The sequence below is a fragment of the Grus americana genome, chromosome 14 (genome assembly GCF_028858705.1).
Source record: "Grus americana isolate bGruAme1 chromosome 14, bGruAme1.mat, whole genome shotgun sequence".
Lineage (NCBI taxonomy): Eukaryota > Metazoa > Chordata > Aves > Gruiformes > Gruidae > Grus > Grus americana.
The window spans coordinates 20,882,946-20,910,136 of NC_072865.1; the positions used below are offsets into that span (position 1 = coordinate 20,882,946).

At 53.5% G+C, this 27,191-nt stretch overlaps 2 protein-coding genes across 2 annotated transcripts in view; both read right to left on the bottom strand.

Moving 5' to 3' along the window:
• Positions 1–24,108, bottom strand: part of LOC129213003 (protocadherin alpha-6-like) — a 40,399-nt gene extending 16,291 nt beyond the window's left edge. The window contains exon 1 of the mRNA XM_054842275.1: positions 23,090–24,108. Within this exon, the coding sequence (XP_054698250.1) occupies positions 23,090–24,088 (999 nt within the window). The 5' untranslated portion in view covers positions 24,089–24,108. The remainder of the gene's footprint in view (positions 1–23,089) is intronic.
• LOC129212978 (protocadherin alpha-13-like) lies at positions 8,175–11,593 on the bottom strand. Its single transcript, XM_054842244.1, is given in 4 exon segments — positions 8,175–8,186; positions 8,831–8,998; positions 9,001–9,098; positions 9,101–11,593. Coding segments are annotated over 4 exon segments (2,751 nt in total). The 5' UTR covers positions 11,574–11,593.
• Positions 24,109–27,191: the final 3,083 nt, after the last annotated feature.

Sequence of the window (27,191 nt, forward strand, 5' to 3'; positions counted from 1 at the left end):
ACATAACGTCGGTGCGTGCTGGTTGTCTCGTCTATCCTCTTCCTTCTTTTCCTTCATTTCCTTCCTCTACTTCTCATTCTTTTCTTCTAGCATTCCTACTCCTCCTTCCGTCCTATTCCTCCTTCCTGGCTTGCTTTTCACTTGCATAGATTCCTTCCTTGCCTTTTTCCTTTCCTTCTGCGATTCTGATGCAAGATAATGTTGGTGCGACCTGGTCATCTCCTTTTTTCTCTTCTTTGTCCTCTTCCTTCCATCCTTAATTTCTTCCTTCCTTTCTTCCTCTCCCTCACCACCTTTCTCTGTAGAGTGATAGTGTCTCTGCATGCCAGTAAACTCATTTATCTTTTCTTCATTTCTTTACCTTCTCCCTATTCCTTCCTTTGTTCTTGTTTTCTTTCCCTCTATTATTGCTTTCTTCCTTCTCTACTTTCTCTTCTTTCTCCCACTTCACTCTCGAAATGGAGCATGGACATGTCCTCTGGCAAGAGCTCTTTCCCCTTCCTCACCCCTTTACATCAAGCCTTGACCACTGTCCCTGAACACTGAGGATGCCGAGGTCCTCATCTCCATTCAGTGTACAAAGATAATGTCAGCGCGCGCTGGTAATCTCCTCTATTGTCTCTTCCTTCCTTCCTCTTCCTTTTTTCCTTCTTCCTTGCTTCGTTTTTCCTTGCATACAGTCCTCTTCCGCCGTCTTTCCATCTCCTTCATTCTTTCCTCTCTTTATTTCCTGCTACCTTTTTCGTTTTTTTCTCCTTTCTCTTTCTTCATCTCTTTCTTACTCTTCCTTACATCTTTTTATTTCTCTTTCCTCCTTTTCCTTCTCTTCCTTCTTCTTTTTTTGCCTCAGACCTGCCCTATCCTTGCCTCCACTTCTCTTCTGCTTCCACCGTGTCTCCTCTCTTCTTTCTCTCCTTCACAAAAATACTTTCTGCATCTCCACACCATGTTCAACACAAAGCACCAACATGCCCTCTGGCAAAACCTCTCATTCCTCTTCCTTTCCACCTTCCAGCCATCCAGATGAGTAATAACCTTCCTGCTTTCCTCCAGCCTGTGCAAGACAGACAGACTGCCCCTCCACCTCCCCTCCCCTTCCCTGCCCTTCCTGAAGAAGACCACACTCTGCAGCCTCCAGGCCTCTCAAGGACCCAGCAAATAACAGAGCAAGGCAATCATGCAGCAAGGAACAGCTTTGCTGCATCACAAAAGAATCCACCACCCTCTGAAACACAGCCCCAAGCCCCGGGTACTTGGACATCCATGCAAACAGCCTCCAGAGAGTCCAAACAACACACGGGCGGGGGCGGGGGACTGTCTTTCTTTAGAGAAATCAAAGCCATCACAGACCACCACGACAATCCACCAAGAAACCTGAAACAGCAGCGGGCAACCACACCTCCTGAGCGCTCTTCATGTATCTCAATGAAGTGCTATTCTTCCAGTCTCAGTTTCCACCTGCACGTTGAACGACAAGCTCTTGCTTTCCCATTCTGGCAGGCATGCACTGCCAGAACAACACAGGGCATTAGTTCCCATGGAATACCTCTCACTCATTAGCAGGAGCCATGCATCATACAGCCAAACAAAAGCCAGGAAGCAAACACCATGACATTTTCACTGAGAACATCCCCTTGCCTCCCAACACACCCACTCCACGAACTGCACTGCGGTCCCTCCTCCATCCGTCCTTGCTGCCACCTTGCAGCAAAGGAACAAGAGCGGACACTGATGCTGTGCTGGTCCAAACCTACAGGCATTAAAATCCCGGCAACATTCGGTTGATCCAACATGGAGGTACTATGACTAAATAGGAATGGTTAGCTATGGGTGACTTACCTGTAGCATCACTGGTTGCTTCTTCAGAAAAGAAACATTTTCAGGACAGAAGAATTGCTTTTAAGGGACATTTTCCCTTAACATTACCAGAGAGTTCTGGGGTTGCCGGACAGAAAAAAAAAGACTCCCATTCCGCCAGACTTTGGAAACCATTGTACAGTGCACTCCTACCATTTCCTTGTGTCCTACCAATGCTCACCAGAGACAGGAGGAGATCAGCACCTCCCCCTTGGCTGCACCCCTGGAGAACATTGTAGGCTGCAATGAGGTCACCCCTCAGCCTTCTCTTCTCCAAGCTCAACAAGCCAAGTGACCTCAGCTGCTCTTCATCACTCTTGCCCCTCAAGACCTTTCACCGTCTTGCTCACCCTACCTTGGACGCGCTCTCATAGTTTGATCTCCTTCTTATATTCAGGCACACAAAACTGCACACAGCACTCAAGGAGGGGCTGCACTAGTGCAGTGCAGAGTGGGACAATCACCTCTCTCGAACAGCTAGCAAAGCTGTGTTTGACGCACCCCTGGACACAGTTGGCCCTTTGGGCTGCCAGGACACACTGTTGACTCCTTTTCAACTTCCCATCAACACAAAACCCCAGATCGCTTTCCACAGGGCTGCTCTCCAGCCTCTCAATCCCCAGTTTCTATTGGGGGATTACCCCAGGATTACCCCGCAACAAGTGTAGAATCCAGCATTTGCTCTTGTTAAATTTCATATAGCTGGTGACTGCCCAGCTCTCTAGTCTATCCAGATCTCTCTGAAAGGCCTCTCTGTCCCCAGTGGTGTCCACAGCTCCTCCGAATTTAGTATCATTGGACAATTTAATGTACATTCAATTGATACATACAGATGATTTATAGAAACAATAAAGAGCCCTGGCCCTACAATTGAGCCCTGTGGCATCCCACTGGTGACTGGCCGCCAGCCTGATCTAACCCCATTTACTTATGTGCCTCCAGCTGCAGCAGCAAGTCTCAAACCTGTTCAGAGTTGGCTGGGAGTTTATCATTCCCCCAGTCACGGTCTTCCAACACAGGGCTCCGCCGGTCCCAGGGCCCATCATTGGTGTTGATGAAGGTGGCATTAAACATCTCTGCTTTGTCTACGTCCCAATTTGTGAGGTGACCGACTTTATCAAGTAACGGACTGACACTAGCACTTATCCTCCTTTTACTGTTAACATATTTTAAAAAGCCCTTTTTGTTCTCCTTCACAGTGCTGGCCAGCTTGAAATCTCATCAAGCTTCGGCCACACGACTTGCAAACAGTTGCAAACAACGTCTCTGTAGTCCTCCCATGTCACTTGTCCTTGCTTCCAACGTCCATACAATTTCCTTTCTCAATTAAGTTCTAGAGGAAGATCCCTGCCTAGCCAACCCACCCTTTTACCCCACTTGCTTGACTCCCAACACTTTGGCATTGCCTGCTCCTGCGCTCTTAAGAGATGGCTCTTACAAAGTGACCAGTATCCATGGACCCAAACACTTTCAAAACCAGATTCCCAGGGGACCTCACCGACCACCCCCTTCAGCAGCCCAAAGTCTGCTCTCCCCACACCCAGGGCCAAAGTTTTGCTGGCAGTTCTTCTCCTGTGGCCAACAACTTGAAACTCAACTACTTCATGGGCACCGTGACCGAGACAGCCACCAATCACCACTTTACACACGACTACTTCTCTGTGTACAAACAACAAAGCCAGGAGGGCACCTTTTCTAGTCTGCTCCCTTAGTACCTGCACCAAGAAGTTATCTTCAACGTGCTGCAGGAATTTCCTGGACCTGCTTGTGTCTGCTGTATGATATTCCCAGCTAACCTCTGGGATGTTAAAATCACGCAAAAGGACACGGGCAGCTGATGTAGGGATATCCCTTAATTCCTTGTGGAATAATTCATTGGCGTGGTCATCCTGGCTGGGTGGTTGACAGTGGACTCCCACAACAACATCCGCCTTAGTTGCTTTTCCCTTAATCCTTACCCAGAGGTGCTCAACCGTGTCGTCGCCAACTGCAAGCTCCATACAATCCAAGTCCTCCCTTAAATACAGCACCACCACCCCACCTCACCTGACCTGCCTATCGCTCCACAAGAGCCTATAATCATCCATCACAGCACACCCGTCACAGGATCATCCCACCAGGTTTCATCAATGATATCATAGCTCTGGGACTGGGACAAAGCTTCTAGCTCCTCTTCTTCATTCCTCATGCTCCACACATTTGTACAGAGATGTTTCAAATGTGTTCCAGTGTACTCGGCACATCGTGGAGCACACTGAAGGATCTTGCTAGCACACCATGTCTTCTTATGACATCACTCATGGTCTTCCCAAGGATTTCAAATTCCCACACACAACTCTTCCCACTGCTCATGGTCACCCTTCACACCAAGAGATGGCCAGGCCCTACTCAGGGCCACTGCCGCATTCACCTCTAGGACATGACACCGTTACATTTCCAAACTCAAGGCTCAAGCCGACTTTTATAGACCCGTCCCATCAATGAGAGCACCACAAAAAACACACAGAGGTATCACACACACGGTGTCCAGCAGACTCACTGCAGCTGATCCTTCACGTTTGGCAATGCTTCAGCTATCTCAGATGGAAGTGTTACACACTGGAGAGCAGTACGCTTTCTAAAAGTGATGTCACGGCAGCTCCAATGGCAATGGCATTGGTTTCGTGCTGCGAGAGAACAACCCAAATTTCTATGAGCACAGAACTCTAATGGATGATATATACTGCATAGGACAATTTGATAAGGGATTGGGTTTTTTGTTTGTTTTGGTGGTTTTTGTTATTTGGGGGTTTTAAATCACATTAAAAATGTCTGACGATTTTGTATGTTGTGCCGGCTGGTACAAATACTGAAAGAACAGCAAAACAGGCCAGTGTACCTCATGCCACTTCTCTGGCAAGGAATACAAGTCTACTTTTCTGTCTCCTTTATCAAATTTTTCTCTAAATGACCACACCATGCTTCACATGAAGCTTGACATGAAGCACTGACACGCCCTTTGGCAAGAGCTCTCATTCCTCTTCCCTGGAAGGAAGGAACAACCTTCATGCTTTCCTCCAGTCTAGCCAAGATGGACAGACAGACTGCCCCTGCCCCTTCCCTTCATGAAGAAGACCACAATCTGAGAGTGCCACTCCAAGTGCCCCAGGTACTTGGACATCCATGCAAACAGCCTCAAAGATGCCAAGCAAGGCAGGGGAGTCTTTCCTTTGGAAACTCAAACCCATCACAGATGGTATGACAATCCTCCAAGAAGGCTGAAAAGGCACCAAGCAACTACAGCTCCACTGCAGAGAGAGAGCACTCTTCATATACCTTGATGAAGAGCTATGTCAAGAGCTATGAAGATGCTGAATGTCAAGCTCTTGCTTTCCCATTCTGGTAGGCATGGACTGCCAAAATAACACACCAAGAACCTTCTTACCAAGGGATTTAGCCCCCTTGGAATACCTCCCCATCATTACCATCATCCACATGCCACATAGTGAAACAAAAGCCACAAAGGAAACACCACAACATTTTTTTAATGAGAACATCTCCTCGGTGACCAACACATCCAGGCAAAGAAATGCATTGGGGTTCCTCCTCCATCTGTCCTTGCTACCACCTGCTCACACTGTGCCTGGAAGTGACAAGAAAGGAACGAGAGCAGGCAGTAGTGCTGTGCTGGTCCAAACCTACAGGCATTACAATCCAGGCAACATTCTAAATGCTAATTCCTAAACAGGAACAAAAGTACATCTGTCTCGCAAACACATCCACTTTATGTCTGAAGCGACTTGCCTGCAGCATCACTGGTTGCTTCTGCAGAATAAGAAATATTTTCAAGACAGGAAAACTGGTTTTCAAGGATAAAAAGTGCTTCTGGGGAAGCTGGACAGAAAAAAATTACTCATGTTCTGTAAAAACTGGACAGTGCATAGTGCCCTTTATGCCTCACAGGGAATATATGAAAAAGACCTGAAACCTGAGGACATTTTTTTAACATCAAACGGTTCCAGACAGTGTAAAAGCCATCCCCCACAACAATGGGAAAGCACCCAAACATCTGCCACCTGATAGCTGCCAAAATTCAGCAGCCTGCCTCTCATCCACTGTTACCAACACATTGACAATGTGAGACAAGGCAAAACCAAAAGGGTGGGAGGTTTTGGTGAGAGGAGAGAAGAAAACCAAAGTGATGCTCTTCCGCTGTATTGAAATGCAAGGTTGGCCAACATCTTGAATGCAGACAGTACTCCTTCCCCTGCCTGGCAAGAGTAAGAGCACAGAGGGAACCAAAGAGAGTTTCAGAGAAGGCTGGCAGCACGATCCAAACGTGGAAAAGCTTCTGTGTGACCAACAACATCCCACGTCAAAACCAAGTGATTAAAGTCACACGTGGTAGATGTCTGCACAAGCAGAAATACTACAAAGAACAACAGCACCCTGAGATATGCTGAACTTCTGGAGGTCCCGAGAGGATCGCGGGAAAGTAGCCCTGTGCGCTGGGCCTCTTCTCAAGGTTGTCTGCTGGCATGCCCTATCCCACGCCATGGGAAATGGCATCTCCACAGCTAAGCAGACATTCTCCACTTCTTCCCCAATGACACAGGCCATGTTCTACCCAGCATCTCCATTTCCATCTGACAAGACTGTCCCCCGCTCAAGAGTCACCCTCTCCATGACACACGCCCAGGCCATACTCAGCACCACTCACACGATCACTGCCACAAGACCCAGACATTGCTCCAACACAGTAACATGCTCCAGCTCTAAACTCGGTTCTAAGCATGACCCAGGCCTTTGCACATCCTCACCTTCCCACACGATTCGAACAAAGAACATATGGAGGGCTGCAAAGCCACACAGTGTCTGGCAGAATCTTCCCAGATGCATGAACTTCACCCTGAATCCTTTTGCCTTTTCGGGAATCTCAAATGGAAACACCACAGAGCTGTGCATTAGTGCTTTCAAAGATTCTTTGATTAGAGCTGTGGCAGCTCTGGTCCCGGTCCACAAGCAATTTATTCTTGGAGAGAACCACACCAAACGCTGAAGCAAAGGGCACGCACAATATCAATTGGGTGGGAGAATTTATATCGTAGAACACCTGAGCTGGGCTACTGTGCAGGGCTTGGCATGTACATGCACCTATCAGAATGAGTTAACACTGACAAGAGGACACAGCATCTCTACTGAGGCCACCTGTGCAAGTGCACAAGTAGGGGAAGTCGGGCACCCAAAGGTCACACCCTCCTCCTTACCTCCCCTGACAAATCCTGCCTGAGGAGGATCAAGAAACCATCATGGCAACATCAGTGGCTGCGGAAACTGCTGCAGACGCCCACCACAACATAAGGACAGCAGGATGAAGCTCTACCCGCCCACACCACCTTTCCCAAAACAGCAGTGAAAATGTTCATCAGACAGTATTCCACAGTCCGCATGTCACCCCTTCTTTCCAACACATCGCCTACGTCAGGAACGCAGCAACACAATGGACGAGATATTCATAACCTCAGACAACGCTCTGGGCATTTCAATATAACACACTATCTCAAGATCCAGAAGGCCTCCAAATCCAGACACTTGCAGCCTGAGGAAGGAGCCAGGGCAAGAACACTCCATGCCCATCCTGCCTCATGCTTTCCTCTAGGCATCCTCTATTCCCCACTCCCAGACATGTGTTCTCAAGACAAGCACATCATCTCCCATGCTGGTCTTCTTGGGACATGGCCCATGGTCTCTTCAAGGATTTCCACTTCCCGCAGACAACTCTTCCCACTGATCAAGGTCACCCTTCACATCAGGTAATGGCCAGGCGACTGCCACATTCACCTCTGCGACATGCCTGTTTCCTTTCCTACGTCAAGGCTCAATCTGACTTTTCTTACCCTTCCTATCAACGAGAGCACCACAAAAAACACACAGAGGTATCACACACACGGTGCCCCCCAGACTCACTGCACCTGACCCTTCACATTTGACAAAGCTTCAGCTACCTCAGATGGCAATGTGGCACACCTGGGAGCAAGACTCTTTCTGAAGGTGATGCCAGGACAGCTCTAAACAGCAATGGAATTGATTTCATACTCTCAGGGAAAAAACAACATGTTGATGAGCACAGCACTGTCATGCATGATACCAACTGTGTCGGAGAAGTTGACTGGGTTTTGTTAGGGAGGGGCAGTTATTTGGTTTTGAGTTTCTTGATTGTTTGTTTTCAATAAAAAAAGATTTCCAGGGCTTTTGAAATCATGTGGCTGTTGACACAAACAGTGAAAGGGCATCAAAACAGGCCAACATATTTCACGCTACTTCTCTGGCCAGGAACATCAATCCACAACCTGGGAGACAGGGGGAGCATGAAAAGAAGACGACATTTCCTGTTTCTAACACATGCCTTGGCTTGCACTCCTCTGCCCTAACACCATTCCAACAAGTACAACGTACATGGAAAAAGACCATAGGAAAAGTCCACACTGACTTCCCTACTTTCATAATAACCCTGTCAAGCGAGTGAAGCTCGGGAAATTATGCCAGGGTGTAAAGTCTTGGTTATCAGCTTGAATCACATCTCTTGCAGAGAAGAATCAAAGAAGAGGAGGACAGAGTTCTCAACAGGAAACCACGTCTGATACACACACCAGCCACAGCCAGTAAAGATAGTAAGCAACAATTTTTTTTTTTTTAAAAAAACTTCTCAAGGCCAGGTCAGACGGGGCTTTCAGCAAACTGCTCAAGTGATCGCCCACGGCAGGGGAGGTGGAACTGGATGAGCTTGAAGGTCCTTTCCACCCAAACCATCTATGATTCTATGAGAAATACTGTTTGGGGGACTGTCACCACCACGGCCTGCCTGTCGTCTTCTCCTCCTGCAAGCTCGGGTACAACTGCTACATGCCAGCAAGCAACAGCCTCTCGAAAGCTAATGTCGTGGCACCTCGCATCGACATCGGCAGCGATTTAATTGCACTGCAGAACAACTCACAGCCAGAGCAGCAAACCTCCGCTGCGGACGGTAACTGCTGCTGGCTGCGGCAATACCTTTCGTGCTTTTTTCACCAAAGCAAGAGCAGGGCGGCCCCGGCAAGGACGCGAAGGCAGATGCAAAGGCGCCATTCAGATCCTTAAGCACCCGCCAAGCACCCACCGCCCGCACGCCCACGGGGGCCGAGCCCGGCTCCCACCACCGCCTGCCCAGGGCGCGGCCGAGAAGGGGGCGTCGGGCGAGAAAGGGCCGAGGAAGGGCCGAGGAAGGGAGGGCCACTGACCGTGTCCAGCAGAGCGGGCGGCTCCGGCTGCGTCTCCTTCGCCGCGGGGCCGGGCGGCGGCGGCGGGAAGTTGGGGCTGAAAACCATCAGGTCGCTCTTGCCCGCGCCGTCCGCCACGCACAGGCTCCGGCTCTGGCGCTGCGAGTACGACCAGCTCCCCACTTCGCTGGCGCACACCAGCGTCGCCGGCCCGGGCCCCGACAGCACGGCCGCCCGCGGCGCCCACCGCGACGCCCCGTACAGCACCACCGCCAGCAGGAACAGGCTCGACACCGCGCAGATGGCCACCACCAGCCACACGTTCGTCGCCGACGCCGACGACGCGCCGCCCTCCGCCGGCCGCAGCCCCGCCCCCGACAACGACGACGACGACGACGACGAGCCCGCGGCCGCCAGCGCCGCCTCGGCGCCCTCCACCAGCGACACGCTCAGCGTGGCCGTGGCCGAGCGCGCCGGCTCTCCGTGGTCCCGCACCACGATCACCAGCCGCTGCCGCGGGCCGTCCGCCTCCTCCAGCGCCCGCGCCGTGCTCACCTCGCCGCTGTACAGCCCCACGCGGAACGGGCCCTTCCCCCGCGGCTCCCACAGCTCGTAGCGCAGCCACGCGTTGTAGCCCGAGTCCGCGTCCACCGCGCGGATCTTCGCCACCACCTGCCCCGCCGGCGCCCCCCACGCCGCCCACGCCCACAGCGCCCCCGAGACCGGCCCCGGCGCCGCCGAGACCGGCGCCCCCACGCCCGGACCGCCGCCCGCAAGCGGCAGCAGCGCCGGCGCGTTGTCGTTCTCGTCCACCACGAAGAGCTGCACCGTGGCGTTGCCGCACAGCGGCGGCTCCCCCGCGTCCACCGCCCGCACCTCGAACTGCAGCACCTGCAGCTCCTCGTAGTCCAACGGCTGCAGCGCCCACAGCCGCCCGCTCTCCGCGTCCACCGACACGTAGCTCGACGCCGGCCGCCGCGCCACGCCCGACGACGCGCCCCCGACGACGCCCTCCGCCACCGAGTAGCTCACGCGACCGTTGCCCGCCTCGTCCGGGTCCCGCGCCCACAGCCGCGCCAGCTCCGCGCCCGCCGCGTTGTTCTCCCGCGCCAGCACCGTGTACACGGCCTGCGCGAACGACGGCGCGTTGTCGTTCACGTCCGACACCGGCACACGCACCCCGCGGCTGGCGCGCAGCGGCGGCGACCCGCCGTCCTCCGCCCGCACCTCCACCTCGTACTCCGACACCCGCTCCCGGTCCAGCGCCTCCCGCAGCACCAGCGAGTACGAGCCCGCGAACGTCGCCACCAGCCCGAACGGCGACGCCGGCCACACCGCGCAGCGCACCCGCCCGTTCGCCCCCGAGTCCCGGTCCGACACGCTCAGCAGCGCCACCACCGTCCCCGCCGCCGCGTCCTCCGGCACCGGCACCGACAGCGACGTCACCCACACCTCCGGCGCGTTGTCGTTCACGTCCAGCACCTCCACCACCACCTTGCAGTGACCCGACAAAGGGGGCCACCCTTTGTCTTTCGCCTTAACCTGTACGTCGTAGAAAGTAACAGTCTCGAAGTCCAGGGCGCCCCTCAGTCTGATCTCCCCGCTATTCGCATCGATACTGAATACATCCACGGCAGATGGAGGAACAAAAGTATCGATTTCATAAACCACTTCACGATTTATTCCCTCGTCCGGGTCCGTGGCATTCACCCGCACCACCAGCGTCCCCTCTAAGGCGTCTTCGGGCAAAAGTACGTTATACACCGACTGGTTGAACTGCGGCGCGTTGTCGTTGGCGTCCAGCACCGAGATCACCAGCTCCACCGTGCCCGTCAGCGCCGGACGGCCCCCGTCACTCGCCGTCACCACCAAACGGTGCACAGCCATCGTCTCGCGGTCCAGAGCTTTCGTGAGCACCAAAAACAAGGATTTACTCCGGGAGTTACTGTTTTCTTCCTCTATTCTAAAATGCTCGCTGGGGCTGAGTGTATAGGAGAGCTGCGCGTTGGCTCCGATATCCGCATCCGACGCGCCCTCCAGCGGGAACCGAGACCCGGGAGGAGAGTTCTCCGATAAACTGAGGTTTTTGCGTGCGGCGGGGAAGAGCGGGGCGTTGTCGTTGATGTCCGTGACCTCCAGCTCCACGTGGAAGACGCGCAGCGGCCGCTCCACCAGCACCTCCAGGCGCAGGGCGCACGGCGCGCTCTTCCCGCACAGCTCCTCCCGGTCCAGCCGCGAGCTCACCACCAGCGCCCCGCTCGCCCCGCTCACCTCCACGCTCGCCCGACGGCCCTGCGCCACCAGACGCAGCCGACGCGCCTCCGGCTCGCCCGCCTCCAGGCCCAGGTCCTGCGCCAGCCGCCCCACCACCGTCCCGGCCTTGGCTTCCTCCGGCACCGAGTACCGCACCTGACCGCCGCCCAGCGCCCAGGCCGCCTGCAGCACCAGCACCCGCAACACGGGCCCCCAACACACGCCCATCGCCGCCGCCGCCGCCGACACCCGCCCGGGCCCCGCACGGCTCCCCGCCGCCGCACGCACGCACCCGCTCAACTGACCGCCCCGCGCCGCGCCGCGCCGCCCCCCCGCGCTCACAGCCGGGCTCTCCGCCGCACCGGGGCGGAGCCGCGGAGACAATCACCGCCGTTTCTGAGCCTGCAGCGACACCGTGTGCTGCTCCGCCGGCTCACACGCTCCCCACCGTCCACCGCGCCTCCGCACCCGTCCTGCTCGTCTCCTCTCCCGTCTCCTCCTTCCCTTCCACTCTTTCTTGGCCTTCTTTCCCTCTTTCTCGGCCTTCTTTCCCTCTTTCTCGCTTTCCTTTTTCCTTGCTTGCTTGGTCCTCCTTTCTCTTTCTTTTCTTTCTTTCCTCCTTTCGCTCGATTTTACATCTTCTTTCAATTCTCTCTTCGTTTCTCTCTTCCTAATTTCTGCTTTTTTCTCTCTTTGTTCTATTTTCCACTCTTTCCTTATCTTCCCTCCATGTCTCTCTTTTTCTGTTTCTCCTCTTCCTTCTGTTCCTTCTCCTTTCCCTTCTTGCCCTGACGTGCCCCATTCTTTACTCCCCTTGCCCTTCTCTTTCCACCCTTCTCGCTTCTTTCCCCCCGCTCGCAGCTCCCCAGTCGCCTCCGGCCCCGCGGCGGACACCATCAAAGACGGAGCCATCGGCGCTAATTACGGGGCATCAGCGCCGGAGCGCGGGACTCTAACCAAGGGCGAGGCTGTTAGGGACCAGCTCCGCTCAGCGTCCAGACATAACGTCGGTCCGTGTCCTCTATCGTCTCTTCTTTCTTAATTTCTTTCTTTTTACTTCCATAAATTCTTTCCTTGTCTTCTTCCTTCCCTTCTCCCATTCCTTTTCTTTCTGCCGTACACTTCTTCCTCTATCTCCTTTTCTCTCTACGCTTTCTTTTCCGTCCTTCCTGCCTGCCTGCCTTCCTCTGCCCACTTCATGTTTGCATCCTAACCACTTTCATTTATAGAAACACAGCCGAGCCGTGTTGCCTCTTCTTTTCTTGTTCTTCTTAACCACAACGTTTTTGAAATATCTACTGCACACTCGTAATGAAGCATGCACGTTCTCTCTGGCAAGAGCTCTCACTCCTCTTCCTCACCACTTTTCCACAAGCCTTACTCAGCATCCCTGTGTACAGAGGATGCCGAGGTCCTCCACTCCTGTCATTGTGTCAAGATACTGTCAGGGCATACTGGTAATCTCCTCTATCATCTCTTCCTTCCTTTCTCTCCTTTCTTCCTCTTTTTCGTTCTTCCCTCCTTGCTTCCTTCTTTGTGGCATAGATTCCGTCCTTTCCTTCTTTCTTTTGCTCCATATTTCTCTTTCCTTCTTCCTTTCTCTTCTTTTCTCTCTTCCTTCCTCTCCCCCCTTTTCCTTTTCCATCTATTCCTTTTTTCTTTCATGCCCTGCCCTATCTTTGCCTCCCCTCCTCTTCTGTTTCCATCCTTGTCTGTCCTCTTCTTTTTTTCCTTTGCCAAAATGTTTTTAAATGTCTACAGCACACTCGCCATGAAACATGGAAATACCCTCAGGCAAGAGCTCTCGTTCCTCTTCCTCACCGCATTTCATCAATCCTTACATAGTGTCCCTTGGCATCCTTGGTCCTCAACTCCATTCAGCATGTAGGGATAACCTCGGTGAATCTTCTTTCTTTCTTTCTTGTTTCCTTCCTTCTTGCTTGCATGGATTCCTTCCCTTCTTTCTGCCTTTTGCTCTTCCTTCCTCTCTCCTTTGTTTGTTTGTTTCTTTGTTGTTGTTATTTTGTTTTCTCCCACCTTATTCCTGCCTCCCTACTTACATCCTTCTATCTTCCATTCATTTTCCCGTTACCAAAAGGTTTTTAAAAGGTCACCACCACACTCGCCACGGAGTACAGACATGCCCTTTGGCAAGAGCTCTCATTCCTCTTCCCTTCTACCTTCCATCCCTCTAGACAGGGAACAACCTTCCTGCTTTCCTCCCATCCATGCACATGCAACTTCTCATCCCTTCAGGAAGGAGGCCTCCTTCACTCTTCAGCCTCCATTCCACTCAAGGGCCCAGCAAGTAACAGAGCAAGGTGATCATATGGCAAACAACAGCTCTGCTGCATCAGTACAAAATCCACCACCCTCGGAAACAAAAGCCCAAGACATCTGTGCAAACAGGCTCCAATGACTCCAAACAACACAAGGGAGTCTTTCCTTTGGGAGCTTAAACCCAAAACAGAGCAGCACAATAATCCATGAAGGCTAAAGAAGCACGAGGCAACCACAGCTCCCAAGCATATATCTTAATTCTTCTGGCCTCATTTTCCACCTCCACAATGAATGTCAAGCTCTTGCTTTCCCTTTCAGGCAGGCATGCTCTGACACAACAACACACCAAGAACCTCGGCACCCATGAGCATTAATCCCCATGGAACACCTCTCCTCACCAGCAGGATCCACCCATCATGCAGCTAAACAAAAGCCATGAAGCTAACACCGTGACATTTTCACTGAGAACATCCCCTTGCCTCCCAACACATTCACTCCATGAAATGCACTGCAGTCCCTCCACCACCCGTGCTTCTTGCTGCCTGATCACACTGGGCCTGGAAGCAGCAGGAAAGGAACAAGAGCAGGCAATGGTGCTTTGCTTGTCCAAAGCTACAGTCACTACAAGCCAGGCAACCTTCGAATCATCCAACACGAAGATACCACAACTAAACAGGAGTAAAAGTGCATCTGTTTCTCAAAATACATCCTCTTTAGGTATGAGTCACTTCCCTGTAGCATCACTCATTGCTTAATCAAAGTAATAAAAAAAAACGTCAGGACAGGAGAACTGGTTCAAAGGATGATTTCACTTAATGTCATAAGAGATTGCTGGGGGAGCTGGACACAAAAGAAAAAAATTACTCATGTTCTGCCAAAGCCTTGAAAACGCTGGAGAGTGCACCCCGCTCCCTTACACACTTCTCTCACAAGGGAAGCGAGAGGGAGACATGAAAGCTAAGGGCATTCTCTCAACATCAAGCTCAGCTCAGGAGAGTGGAAAATGCGTCCCCCCACACTGATGGCAAACCACCTGAATCTCTGCCACCTGACAGCTGCCAAAATTCAGCGGTCTGCATCACATCCAATATTACCAACACATTGCCAATGTGAGAGAAGAAAAACCAAAGGAGTGTGAGTTTTTGCAAAGAGAAGAGAAGAAAAATCACTGACTCCCATCCCACCATATTGAAACGCCAGGTTTGACAACATCTCCAAGATGGAGAGCACTTCTTCCCCTCCCTAGCAAGGCAGATGAGCAGAGCGATATCCAAGGAGAGAAGGCTGGCAGCATGATCCAAATTTGGAAAACCTCCTGTTAGACCAACAACATTCCAGATCAAAAAAAAAAAGTGATTACAAGCAAGTATGACAGATGTCATCACATCTCGCAGGAATACCACAGACACAGGGGTGCAAGGATACGCAGAACTTCTGGAGGTCCTGACAGGATCCCAGGCCAGCAGCACTGCATGTTTGGACTCTTCTCAAGGTTTGCTGCTGGCATGCTCTGTTTTATGCAATGGGAAATGAGATCTCTGGCAAAGCAGACATTCTCCGTTTCCTCCCCAATGACACAGACTGTGTTCTACCCAGCATCTCCATTTCCCTCAGGCAAGATTCTCCCCTGCTCAAGGCCACCCACCCCATGATGCATGCCCAGGCCCTACTCAGTGCCACTCAGCACCAGCACCGCCACAATACCCAGACATTGCTCCACCACGAGACCATGCCCCAGTGTCCTGGTTTCAGCTGAGAGGGTTAATTTTCTTCATAGTGGCTAGTATGGGGATATGGTTTGGATTTGTGCTGGAAACAACACTGATAATATAGAGATGGTTTTGTTATATGGACCTATGCTTGAGCGGTGCTTACACAGAGCCAAGGCCTTTTCTGCTTCTCGCACTGCCCTGCCAGCGGGATGGCTCAGGGTGCACAAGAAGTTGGGAGGAGACACAGACGGGACGGGTGACCCAAACTGACCAAAGGGATATTCCATACCATATGACGTCATGCTCAGTTTATAAGGAGCTTGGGGAAAGAGAAAGGGGGGAGCGGCAGTGTTCAGAGTGATGCCGTTTGTCTTCCCAAGTAACCATTACGCGTGACAGACCCCTGCTTTCCTGGAGATGGCTGAACACCTGCCTGCCAATGGGAAGTGGTGAATGAATTCCTTGCTTTACTTTGCTGGTGCGCGTGGCTTTTGCTTTACCTAGGAAACTGTCTTTATCTCAACCCACGAGTTTCCTCACTTTAACTTTTCCAATTCTCTCCCCCATCCCGATGCGGGGGAGTGAGCGAGTGGCTGCATGGTGCTCAGCTGCCGGCTGGGGTAAAACCACGACACCCAGCTCTAAACCCCTCTCTGAGTGTGACCCAGGCCTTTCCACATCCTCGCCTTCCCTCATGAAAAAGTCAAACAAAAAAAGGAACCCTACAGAAGGTGGAAGCGAGAGGAGGTAGCCTGGGAAGAATACAGAGAAACTGTCTGAGCAGCCAGGAAGCAGGTTAGGAAAGCCAAAGCCCTGATAGAAATTAGTCTGGCCAGGGATGTCAAGGACAACAAGAAAAGCTTCTGTAGGTATGTCAGTGAGAAAAGGAGGACGAGGGAAAATGTGGGTCCCCTCCAGAATGAAACGGGTGACCCGGTTACCCAGGATATGGAGAAGGCTGAGGTACTCAATCACTTCTTTGCCTCAGTCTTCACTGGCAAATGCTTGAGCCACACTGCCCAGGTCGCACAAGGCAGGGACTGGGAGCATGCAGAACCGCCCACTGTAGGAGAAGATCAGGTTCAAGAATATCTAAGGAACCTGAAGGTGCACAAGTCCATGGGACCTGATGAGATGCATCTGCGGGTCTTGAGGGAACTGGCGGATGAAGTGGCCAGGCCACTCGCCATCATATTTGAGAAGTCCTGGCAGTCCGGCAAAGTTTCCCGCTGACTGGAAGAGGGGGAACACAAGCCCCATTTTTAAGAAGGGTAAAAAGGAAGACCCAGGGAACTATAGGCCGGTCAGTCTCACCTCTGTGCCTGGCAAGATTACGGAGCAGACCCTCCTGGAGACTAGGCTCAGGCACATGGAAAATAAGGAGGTGACTGGTGACAGCCAACACAGCTTCACTAAGGGCAAATCGTGCCTGACAAATTTGGTGGCCTTCTATGATGGGGTTACAGCGTCGGTGGATAAGGGAAGGGAAACTGACGTCATCCACCTGGACTTGTGCAAGGCATTTGACACTGTCCTGCACGACATCCTTGTCTCTAAATTGGAGAGACATGGATTCAATGGATGGACCACTCGGTGGATAAGGAATTGGCTGGATGGTCGCACTCAAAGAGTTGTGGTCAACGGTTCAACGTCCAAGGGGAGAATGGTGACGAGTGGCGTTCCTCAGGGGTCGGTACTGGGACCGGCACTGTTCAACATCTTTGACGGCGACATGGACAATGGGATCGAGTGCACCCTCAGCAAGTTTGCCGATGACACCAAGCTGTGTGGTGTGGTCGACACGCTGGGGGGAAGGGATGCCATTCAGAGGGACCTGGACAGGCTGGAGAGGTGGGCCCGTGCAAACTGCATGAAGTTCAACAAGGCCAAGTGCAAGGTCCTGCACGTGGGTCGGCACAACACCAAGCATGACTATAGGCCGGGTGAGGAATGGATTGAAAGCAGCCCCGAGGAGAAGGACTTGGGGGTATTGATTGATGAGAAGCTCAACATGAGCCGGCAGTGTGCGCTTGCAGCCCAGAAAGCCAACCGTGTCCTGGGCTGCATCACAAGAGGCGTGACCAGCACGTCGAGGGAGGCGATCCTGCCCCTCTACTCTGCTCTTGTGAGACCCCACCTTGGAGTACTGTGTCCAGCTCTGGGGGCCCCAGTACAGGAGAGACATCAAGCTGTTGGAGAGAGTCCAGAGGAGGGCCATGAAGCTGAGCAGAGGGATGGAGCACCTCTCCTGTGAGGACAGGCTGAGAGAGTTGGGATTGTTCAGCCTGGAGAAAAGGCAGCTCCAGGGAGATCTAATTGCGGCTTACCAGTACCTGAAGGGGGCCTACAGGAAAGATGGTGAGGGACTGTTTATCAGGGAGTGTAGTGACAGGACAAGGGGGAATGGGTTTAAGCTGAAGGAGGGTCAATTTAGATTAGATGTTAGAAAGAAATTCTTTACTCTTAGAGTGGTGAGGTACTGGAACAGGTTGCCCAGAGGGGTTGTGGATGCCCCATCCCTGGAAGTGTTTAAGACCAGGTTGGATGGGGCTTTGGGCAACGTGGTCTAGTGGAGGGTGTCCCTGCCCGCAGCAGGCAGGTTGGAACTAGATGATCTTTAAGGTCCCTTCCAATCCAAACCATTCTATGATTCTATGATTATCAAAAAGAATGTATGGAGCGCTACAAACCCACTCTGTGTGACTCTTAGAGTCCTCTCAGATGCCTGGATGCTTTGCGCCTTTTCAGCAAATGGAGTTGTTAAAGAATCTGTGACTAGACTTGTGAGAGCTCTGATCCCAGTTCACACAAATCCTATTCTTGGACAGAACCACACCAAATGCTGAAGTGCAGTTGCACTCACAGTCTCAACTGGCTGAGAGAATATCTACGACAGAACACCAGAGCTGGGCTGCTGTGCAAAGTTTGGTGCATACGCCCAAATATCACAATGAGCCGTGCGTGACAACACCATCTCTACCGAGGCTGACTCTGCAAGTGCACGAGTAGGGGAAGACAAGAGCAAAAAGATTACACCGACCTCTACCCAGCTCCTCATGTGCCCTTAAAAATCCTGCCTGAGGATGAACAAGGATCCATCACGGCAAGATCAACAGCTGTGGAAAGCTGCTATACATGCCCAACACTACACAAGCACAGCAGGAGGGAAGTGCTACCCTCCCACAACAACTTTCCCAAAACAAGAGGGAAAATGTTCATCCAACAGTATTCCACAGTCTGCATTTCATGCCCTCTTACCAACACATCGCCTACGTCAGGCAGTCAGCAGCGTAAGGGACTGTCTTTGGTGTGAGACAGTCATAACTTCAAAAGACATTGTGGGCATTCCAATACCACACCACACACTATCTCAAGATCCAGGCGGACTCCAAACCAAACCCTTCACATCAGGAAATGGCCAGGCCCTACTCAGTGCCACTGCCACATTCACCTCTGCAACATGCTATGGCTTCCTTTCCCACCTCAGGGCTCACTCCAGCTTTTGCAGACCCTTCCCATCGATAAGAGCACCACGAAAAACCATAGGGATGGTATATATGGATTGTGTCCAGCAGACTCTCTACTCTTTCTGAAGGTGTTTAAAAGGCAATGGCATAGATTTCATGCTGTGAAAGAACAACCTAAACGTTGACAAGCACCCAATCTAATGGGTGATATCGATGCTGCAGGAGAATGTGGCTTTGGGGATTTGATATCAGGGGTTTTGGGTTGGTTCGTTGGGGTTCTTTGTTATTTGAAATGAAGGATTCTTGGGGCTTCTGTAAGCATGTGGCTGCTGATGCAAACATTGAAAGAAATCAGAAAGACCAGCATATGTCACACCGCTTCTCTGGCCAGGAACCCAAGTCCACAACTGTTCCCATCAATGAGAACACCATGAAAAAAACCCATACAGATGGCATTATATACACACTGTTCAGTACAATCTCTCTAGTTCATCCTTCCTGTTTTGCAAGGCTTCAGCTATCTCACATGGAAATGTTACACATCGGGGACCTCTGATAACATTTGAAACGTTACACATCTATTTGTACAGATGGCGTCAGGACAGCTGTGCATAAGTAGGGGAAGTGGAGCATCCAAAGGCCACACCCTCCTCCTCACCTCCCCTTACAAATCCTGCTTGAGGAGGATCACAGGCTGTGGAAGCTCCTGTAGATGCCCACCACAACATAAAGACAGCAGATTGAAGCGCTACTTTCCCACAACACCTTTCCCAACAAGGACCAAAAGGTTCATTGGTTTGCATCTCACCAACTCTTATGAAACGCATTTCCTACGTCAGGCAGGCAGCACCACAAGGGATTGTCTCTGGTGCGAGATATTCATAACCTCAAAGCACATTGCGGCCATTTCAACACCACATACTATCTCAAGATCCAGAAGGCCTCCAAATCCAGACACTTGCAGCCTGAGGAGGTATCTTGGGCAGGAACACTCCATGCCCATCTTGCCTCATGCTTTCCTCTAAGCATCCTCCGTTCCCCACTCCCAGACATGTGTTCTCAAGACAAGCACTTCATCTCCCATGCTGGTCTTCCCATGACATGGCCCACGGTCTTCCCAAGGACTTCCAGTCCCCCCAGACAAGTCTTCCCACTGCTCAGGGTCACCCTTCACATCAGGAAATGGCCTAGCCCTACTCAGTGACACTGCCACATTCACCTCTGCCACATGCCACAGCTTCCTTTCCCACCTCAAGGCTCACTCCAGTTTATGTAGACCCTTCCCATCAATGAGAGCACCACACAAAAAAACATACAGATGGGATCACATACACAATGACAACATACAGATGGGATCACATGCACAGGCCTGCAATGCTTCAGCAATTTCAACGCAGGCCAGTGTACTGGAAGCCACCTGTCCAGCCAGGAATGCAAATTCATAACATGGGCAGGGAAGGGGGAGGAGAAAAAGAAAATTCCCATTTGTAACACCTGTCTTGCATCACACTCTCTCTGTGAACACTTCATACTGCCACATACCATCACAACATATTGGGAAAAGGACACAGGAATAGTCCACACCACCTTCCAAACTTTCACAATGCCTCCATAGGGCCCATGGTCTTGCCAAGGATTTCCAGTTCCCACAGTCAACTCTTCTCACTGCTCAAGGTCACCCTTCACACCAAGAGGTGGCCAGCCACTACTCAGTGCCACTCCCACATTCAACTCTGTGACATGCCACTGTTTCACTTCCCAACCCAAGGCTCAATCCGACTTTTACAGACCCTTCCCATCAATGAGAGCATCACAAAAAACACACACAGGTATCACATACACGGTGTTCCCCAGACTCACTGCAGCTGACCCTGCACATTTGACAATGCTTCAGCTGTCTCAGATGGAAATGTGGCAGACCTGGCAGCAATACTCTTCCTGAAGGTGATGTCGGGACAGCTCTAAATGGCAATGGCATTGGCATTGATTTCATGCTCTGACACAAAATCTAAACTCGTGATGAGCACAGCACCGTAATGCACGACATCAACTGTGTAGGAAAATTTGATTTAGGTTTTGTTTGGGAAGTGTAGTTACTTGGCTTTGGTTTTGACACAAATATTGAGAGAACGTCAAAACAGGACAGTGTACTTCATGACACTTCACTGGACGGCAATGCTATCCACAACCAGGGGGAAAGGGGAAGCAGAAAAAGAATACAGGAAAAGTCCGCATTGCCTTCCCTAATTTCATACTGACTCTTCTGGGCAAACCGGAACAGAGAAATTACCCCACGGATCTTGCAAAGGAGAATCAAAGAAGACGAGGACAGAGTTTTCCACAGGAAATCTCATCTCAGACCACCACGGTCAGCAGTCACCAACGGTAATAAGGCAGCAACTAGTGACTGGGGGACGGTCACAACCACAGCCTGCGTGTCTTGCAGTCCTAGTGCAGGCTCGGGTGCAAATGCTACATAGCAGGAAGCCGATGTCGTGGCACCTCGCATCGACAGCGGCAGCGATTTAATTGCACTGCAGAACAACTCACAGCCAGAGCAGCAAACCTCCGCTGCGGACGGTAACTGCTGCTGGCTGCGGCAATACCTTTCGTGCTTTTTTCACCAAAGCAAGAGCAGGGCGGCCCCGGCAAGGACGCGAAGGCAGATGCAAAGGCGCCATTCAGATCCTTAAGCACCCGCCAAGCACCCACCGCCCGCACGCCCACGGGGGCCGAGCCCGGCTCCCACCACCGCCTGCCCAGGGCGCGGCCGAGAAGGGGGCGTCGGGCGAGGAAGGGCCGAGGAAGGGCCGAGGAAGGGAGGGCCACTGACCGTGTCCAGCAGAGCGGGCGGCTCCGGCTGCGTCTCCTTCGCCGCGGGGCCGGGCGGCGGCGGCGGGAAGTTGGGGCTGAAAACCATCAGGTCGCTCTTGCCCGCGCCGTCCGCCACGCACAGGCTCCGGCTCTGGCGCTGCGAGTACGACCAGCTCCCCACTTCGCTGGCGCACACCAGCGTCGCCGGCCCGGGCCCCGACAGCACGGCCGCCCGCGGCGCCCACCGCGACGCCCCGTACAGCACCACCGCCAGCAGGAACAGGCTCGACACCGCGCAGATGGCCACCACCAGCCACACGTTCGTCGCCGACGCCGACGACGCGCCGCCCTCCGCCGGCCGCAGCCCCGCCCCCGACAACGACGACGACGAGCCCGCGGCCGCCAGCGCCGCCTCGGCGCCCTCCACCAGCGACACGCTCAGCGTGGCCGTGGCCGAGCGCGCCGGCTCCCCGTGGTCCCGCACCACGATCACCAGCCGCTGCCGCGGGCCGTCCGCCTCCTCCAGCGCCCGCGCCGTGCTCACCTCGCCGCTGTACAGCCCCACGCGGAACGGGCCCTTCCCCCGCGGCTCCCACAGCTCGTAGCGCAGCCACGCGTTGTAGCCCGAGTCCGCGTCCACCGCGCGGATCTTCGCCACCACCTGCCCCGCCGGCGCCCCCCACGCCGCCCACGCCCACAGCGCCCCCGAGCCCGGCCCCGGCGCCGCCGAGACCGGCGCCCCCACGCCCGGACCGCCGCCCGCAAGCGGCAGCAGCGCCGGCGCGTTGTCGTTCTCGTCCACCACGAAGAGCTGCACCGTGGCGTTGCCGCACAGCGGCGGCTCCCCCGCGTCCACCGCCCGCACCTCGAACTGCAGCACCTGCAGCTCCTCGTAGTCCAACGGCTGCAGCGCCCACAGCCGCCCGCTCTCCGCGTCCACCGACACGTAGCTCGACGCCGGCCGCCGCGCCACGCCCGACGACGCGCCCCCGACGACGCCCTCCGCCACCGAGTAGCTCACGCGACCGTTGCCCGCCTCGTCCGGGTCCCGCGCCCACAGCCGCGCCAGCTCCGCGCCCGCCGCGTTGTTCTCCCGCGCCAGCACCGTGTACACGGCCTGCGCGAACGACGGCGCGTTGTCGTTCACGTCCGACACCGGCACACGCACCCCGCGGCTGGCGCGCAGCGGCGGCGACCCGCCGTCCTCCGCCCGCACCTCCACCTCGTACTCCGACACCCGCTCCCGGTCCAGCGCCTCCCGCAGCACCAGCGAGTACGAGCCCGCGAACGTCGCCACCAGCCCGAACGGCGACGCCGGCCACACCGCGCAGCGCACCCGCCCGTTCGCCCCCGAGTCCCGGTCCGACACGCTCAGCAGCGCCACCACCGTCCCCGCCACCGCGTCCTCCGGCACCGGCACCGACAGCGACGTCACCCACACCTCCGGCGCGTTGTCGTTCACGTCCAGTACATCCACCACCACCTTGCAGTGACCCGACAAAGGGGGGTTTCCCTGATCTGCTGCATCCACCTGCAGGCGGTAGAGACCGACATCCTCAAAGTCTATGTCACCCCTAAGACGGATCTCTCCGCTGTTTCTGTCGATCCCGAAAACATCTTTTCCATCCTTAGGGAACAAGTGCTGGAGAGAATACGAGATATTCCTGTTCGTCCCTTCATCCAAATCTGTGGCGTTTACTCTAATCACTAAAGTGCCGCGGTCCGTATTTTCTGGCAGCTGCACTTTATACACCGACTGGTTGAACTGGGGCGCGTTGTCGTTCGCATCCAGCACCGAGATCACCAGCTCCACCGTGCCCGTCAGCGCCGGACGGCCCCCGTCACTCGCCGTCACCACCAAACGGTGCACAGCCATCGTCTCGCGGTCCAGAGCTTTCGTGAGCACCAGGAATAAGGACTCACCGTCCTCCTCGGTTTTTTGCACATCCAGAGAGAAGTGCTCGCTGGGGCTGAGTGTATAGGAGAGCTGCGCGTTGGCTCCGATATCCGCATCCGACGCGCCCTCCAGCGGGAACCGAGACCCGGGAGGAGAGTTCTCCGATAAACTGAGGTTTTTGCGTGCGGCGGGGAAGAGCGGGGCGTTGTCGTTGATGTCGGTGACCTCCAGCTCCACGTGGAAGACGCGCAGCGGCCGCTCCACCAGCACCTCCAGGCGCAGGGCGCACGGCGCGCTCTTCCCGCACAGCTCCTCCCGGTCCAGCCGCGAGCTCACCACCAGCGCCCCGCTCGCCCCGCTCACCTCCACGCTCGCCCGACGGCCCTGCGCCACCAGACGCAGCCGACGCGCCTCCGGCTCGCCCGCCTCCAGGCCCAGGTCCTGCGCCAGCCGCCCCACCACCGTCCCGGCCTTGGCTTCCTCCGGCACCGAGTACCGCACCTGACCGCCGCCCAGCGCCCAGGCCGCCTGCAGCACCAGCACCCGCAACACGGGCCCCCAACACACGCCCATCGCCGCCGCCGCCGCCGACACCCGCCCGGGCCCCGCACGGCTCCCCGCCGCCGCACGCACGCACCCGCTCAACTGACCGCCCCGCCCCGCGCCGCGCCGCGCCGCCCCCCCGCGCTCACAGCCGGGCTCTCCGCCGCACCGGGGCGGAGCCGCGGAGACAATCACCGCCGTTTCTGAGCCTGCAGCGACACCGTGTGCTGCTCCGCCGGCTCACACGCTCCCCACCGTCCACCGCGCCTCCGCACCCGTCCTGCTCGTCTCCTCTCCCGTCTCCTCCTTCCCTTCCACTCTTTCTTGGCCTTCTTTATTTTCCTCTTCCCCTCCCCACTCCTTATGTCTTTTTCATTCCTTCCTTGCTTTGGGTTTCATAGATTCCTTCCCTTCTTCCTCCCTTTTCGTCGTCCTTCTTCTTTCTTCATTTCACTTGCTTTTTTCTCTTCTCTTTTTCTACTGTCTTCTCTTCCTTCTTCTTGCTTTGTTTTCTTCTCTTTCCTCCTCCTCCTCTTTCTTCTTCCTTCTGTTCCTTCTCCTTTCCCTTCTTGCCCTGACGTGCCCCATTCTTTACTCCCCTTGCCCTTCTCTTTCCACCCTTCTCGCTTCTTTCCCCCCGCTCGCAGCTCCCCAGTCGCCTCCGGCCCCGCGGCGGACACCATCAAAGACGGAGCCATCGGCGCTAATTACGGGGCATCAGCGCCGGAGCGCGGGACTCTAACCAAGGGCGAGGCTGTTAGGGACCAGCTCCGCTCAGCGTCCAGACATAACGTCGGTCCGTGTCCTCTATCGTCTCTTCTTTCTTAATTTCTTTCTTTTTACTTCCATAAATTCTTTCCTTGTCTTCTTCCTTCCCTTCTCCCATTCTTTTTCTTTCTGCCGTACACTTCTTCCTCTATCTCCTTTTCTCTCTACGCTTTCTTTTCCGTCCTTCCTGCCTGCCTTCCTCTGCCCACTTCATGTTTGCATCCTCACCTTTTTCATTTATAGAAACACAGCCGAGCCGTGTTGCCTCTTCTTTTCTTGTTCTTCTTAACCACAACGTTTTTGAAATATCTACTGCACACTCGTAATGAAGCATGCACGTTCTCTCTGGCAAGAGCTCTCACTCCTCTTCCTCACCACTTTTCCACAAGCCTTACTCAGCATCCCTGTGTACAGAGGATGCCGAGGTCCTCCACTCCTGTCATTGTGTCAAGATACTGTCAGGGCATACTGGTAATCTCCTCTATCATCTCTTCCTTCCTTTCTCTCCTTTCTTCCTCTTTTTCGTTCTTCCCTCCTTGCTTCCTTCTTAGTGGCATAGATTCCGTCCTTTCCTTCTTTCTTTTGCTCCATATTTCTCTTTCCTTCTTCCTTTCTCTTCTTTTCTCTCTTCCTTCCTCTCCCCCCTTTTCCTTTTCCATCTATTCCTTTTTTCTTTCATGCCCTGCCCTATCTTTGCCTCCCCTCCTCTTCTGTTTCCATCCTTGTCTGTCCTCTTCTTTTTTTCCTTTGCCAAAATGTTTTTAAATGTCTACAGCACACTCGCCATGAAACATGGAAATACCCTCAGGCAAGAGCTCTCGTTCCTCTTCCTCACTTGCATTTCATCAATCCTTACATAGTGTCCCTGAGGACCAAGGATGCCGAGGTCCTCAACTCCATTCAGCATGTAGGGATAACCTCGGTGAATCTTCTTTCTTTCTTTCTTGTTTCCTTCCTTCTTGCTTGCATGGATTCCTTCCCTTCTTTCTGCCTTTTGCTCTTCCTTCCTCTCTCCTTTGTTTGTTTGTTTCTTTGTTGTTGTTATTTTGTTTTCTCCCACCTTATTCCTGCCTCCCATTGTTTTCGACTTACATCCTTCTATCTTCCATTCATTTTCCCGTTACCAAAAGGTTTTTAAAAGGTCACCACCACACTCGCCACGGAGTACAGACATGCCCTTTGGCAAGAGCTCTCATTCCTCTTCCCTTCTACCTTCCATCCCTCTAGACAGGGAACAACCTTCCTGCTTTCCTCCCATCCATGCACATGCAACTTCTCATCCCTTCAGGAAGGAGGCCTCCTTCACTCTTCAGCCTCCATTCCACTCAAGGGCCCAGCAAGTAACAGAGCAAGGTGATCATATGGCAAACAACAGCTCTGCTGCATCAGTACAAAATCCACCACCCTCGGAAACAAAAGCCCAAGAATCAGGTACTTGGACATCTCTGCAAACAGGCTCCAATGACTCCAAACAACACAAGGGAGTCTTTCCTTTGGGAGCTTAAACCCAAAACAGAGCAGCACAATAATCCATGAAGGCTAAAGAAGCACGAGGCAACCACAGCTCCCAAGCATATATCTTAATTCTTCTGGCCTCATTTTCCACCTCCACAATGAATGTCAAGCTCTTGCTTTCCCTTTCAGGCAGGCATGCTCTGACACAACAACACACCAAGAACCTCGGCACCCATGAGCATTAATCCCCATGGAACACCTCTCCTCACCAGCAGGATCCACCCATCATGCAGCTAAACAAAAGCCATGAAGCTAACACCGTGACATTTTCACTGAGAACATCCCCTTGCCTCCCAACACATTCACTCCATGAAATGCACTGCAGTCCCTCCACCACCCGTGCTTCTTGCTGCCTGATCACACTGGGCCTGGAAGCAGCAGGAAAGGAACAAGAGCAGGCAATGGTGCTTTGCTTGTCCAAAGCTACAGTCACTACAAGCCAGGCAACCTTCGAATCATCCAACACGAAGATACCACAACTAAACAGGAGTAAAAGTGCATCTGTTTCTCAAAATACATCCTCTTTAGGTATGAGTCACTTCCCTGTAGCATCACTCATTGCTTAATCAAAGTAATAAAAAAAAACGTCAGGACAGGAGAACTGGTTCAAAGGATGATTTCACTTAATGTCATAAGAGATTGCTGGGGGAGCTGGACACAAAAGAAAAAAATTACTCATGTTCTGCCAAAGCCTTGAAAACGCTGGAGAGTGCACCCCGCTCCCTTACACACTTCTCTCACAAGGGAAGCGAGAGGGAGACATGAAAGCTAAGGGCATTCTCTCAACATCAAGCTCAGCTCAGGAGAGTGGAAAATGCGTCCCCCCACACTGATGGCAAACCACCTGAAT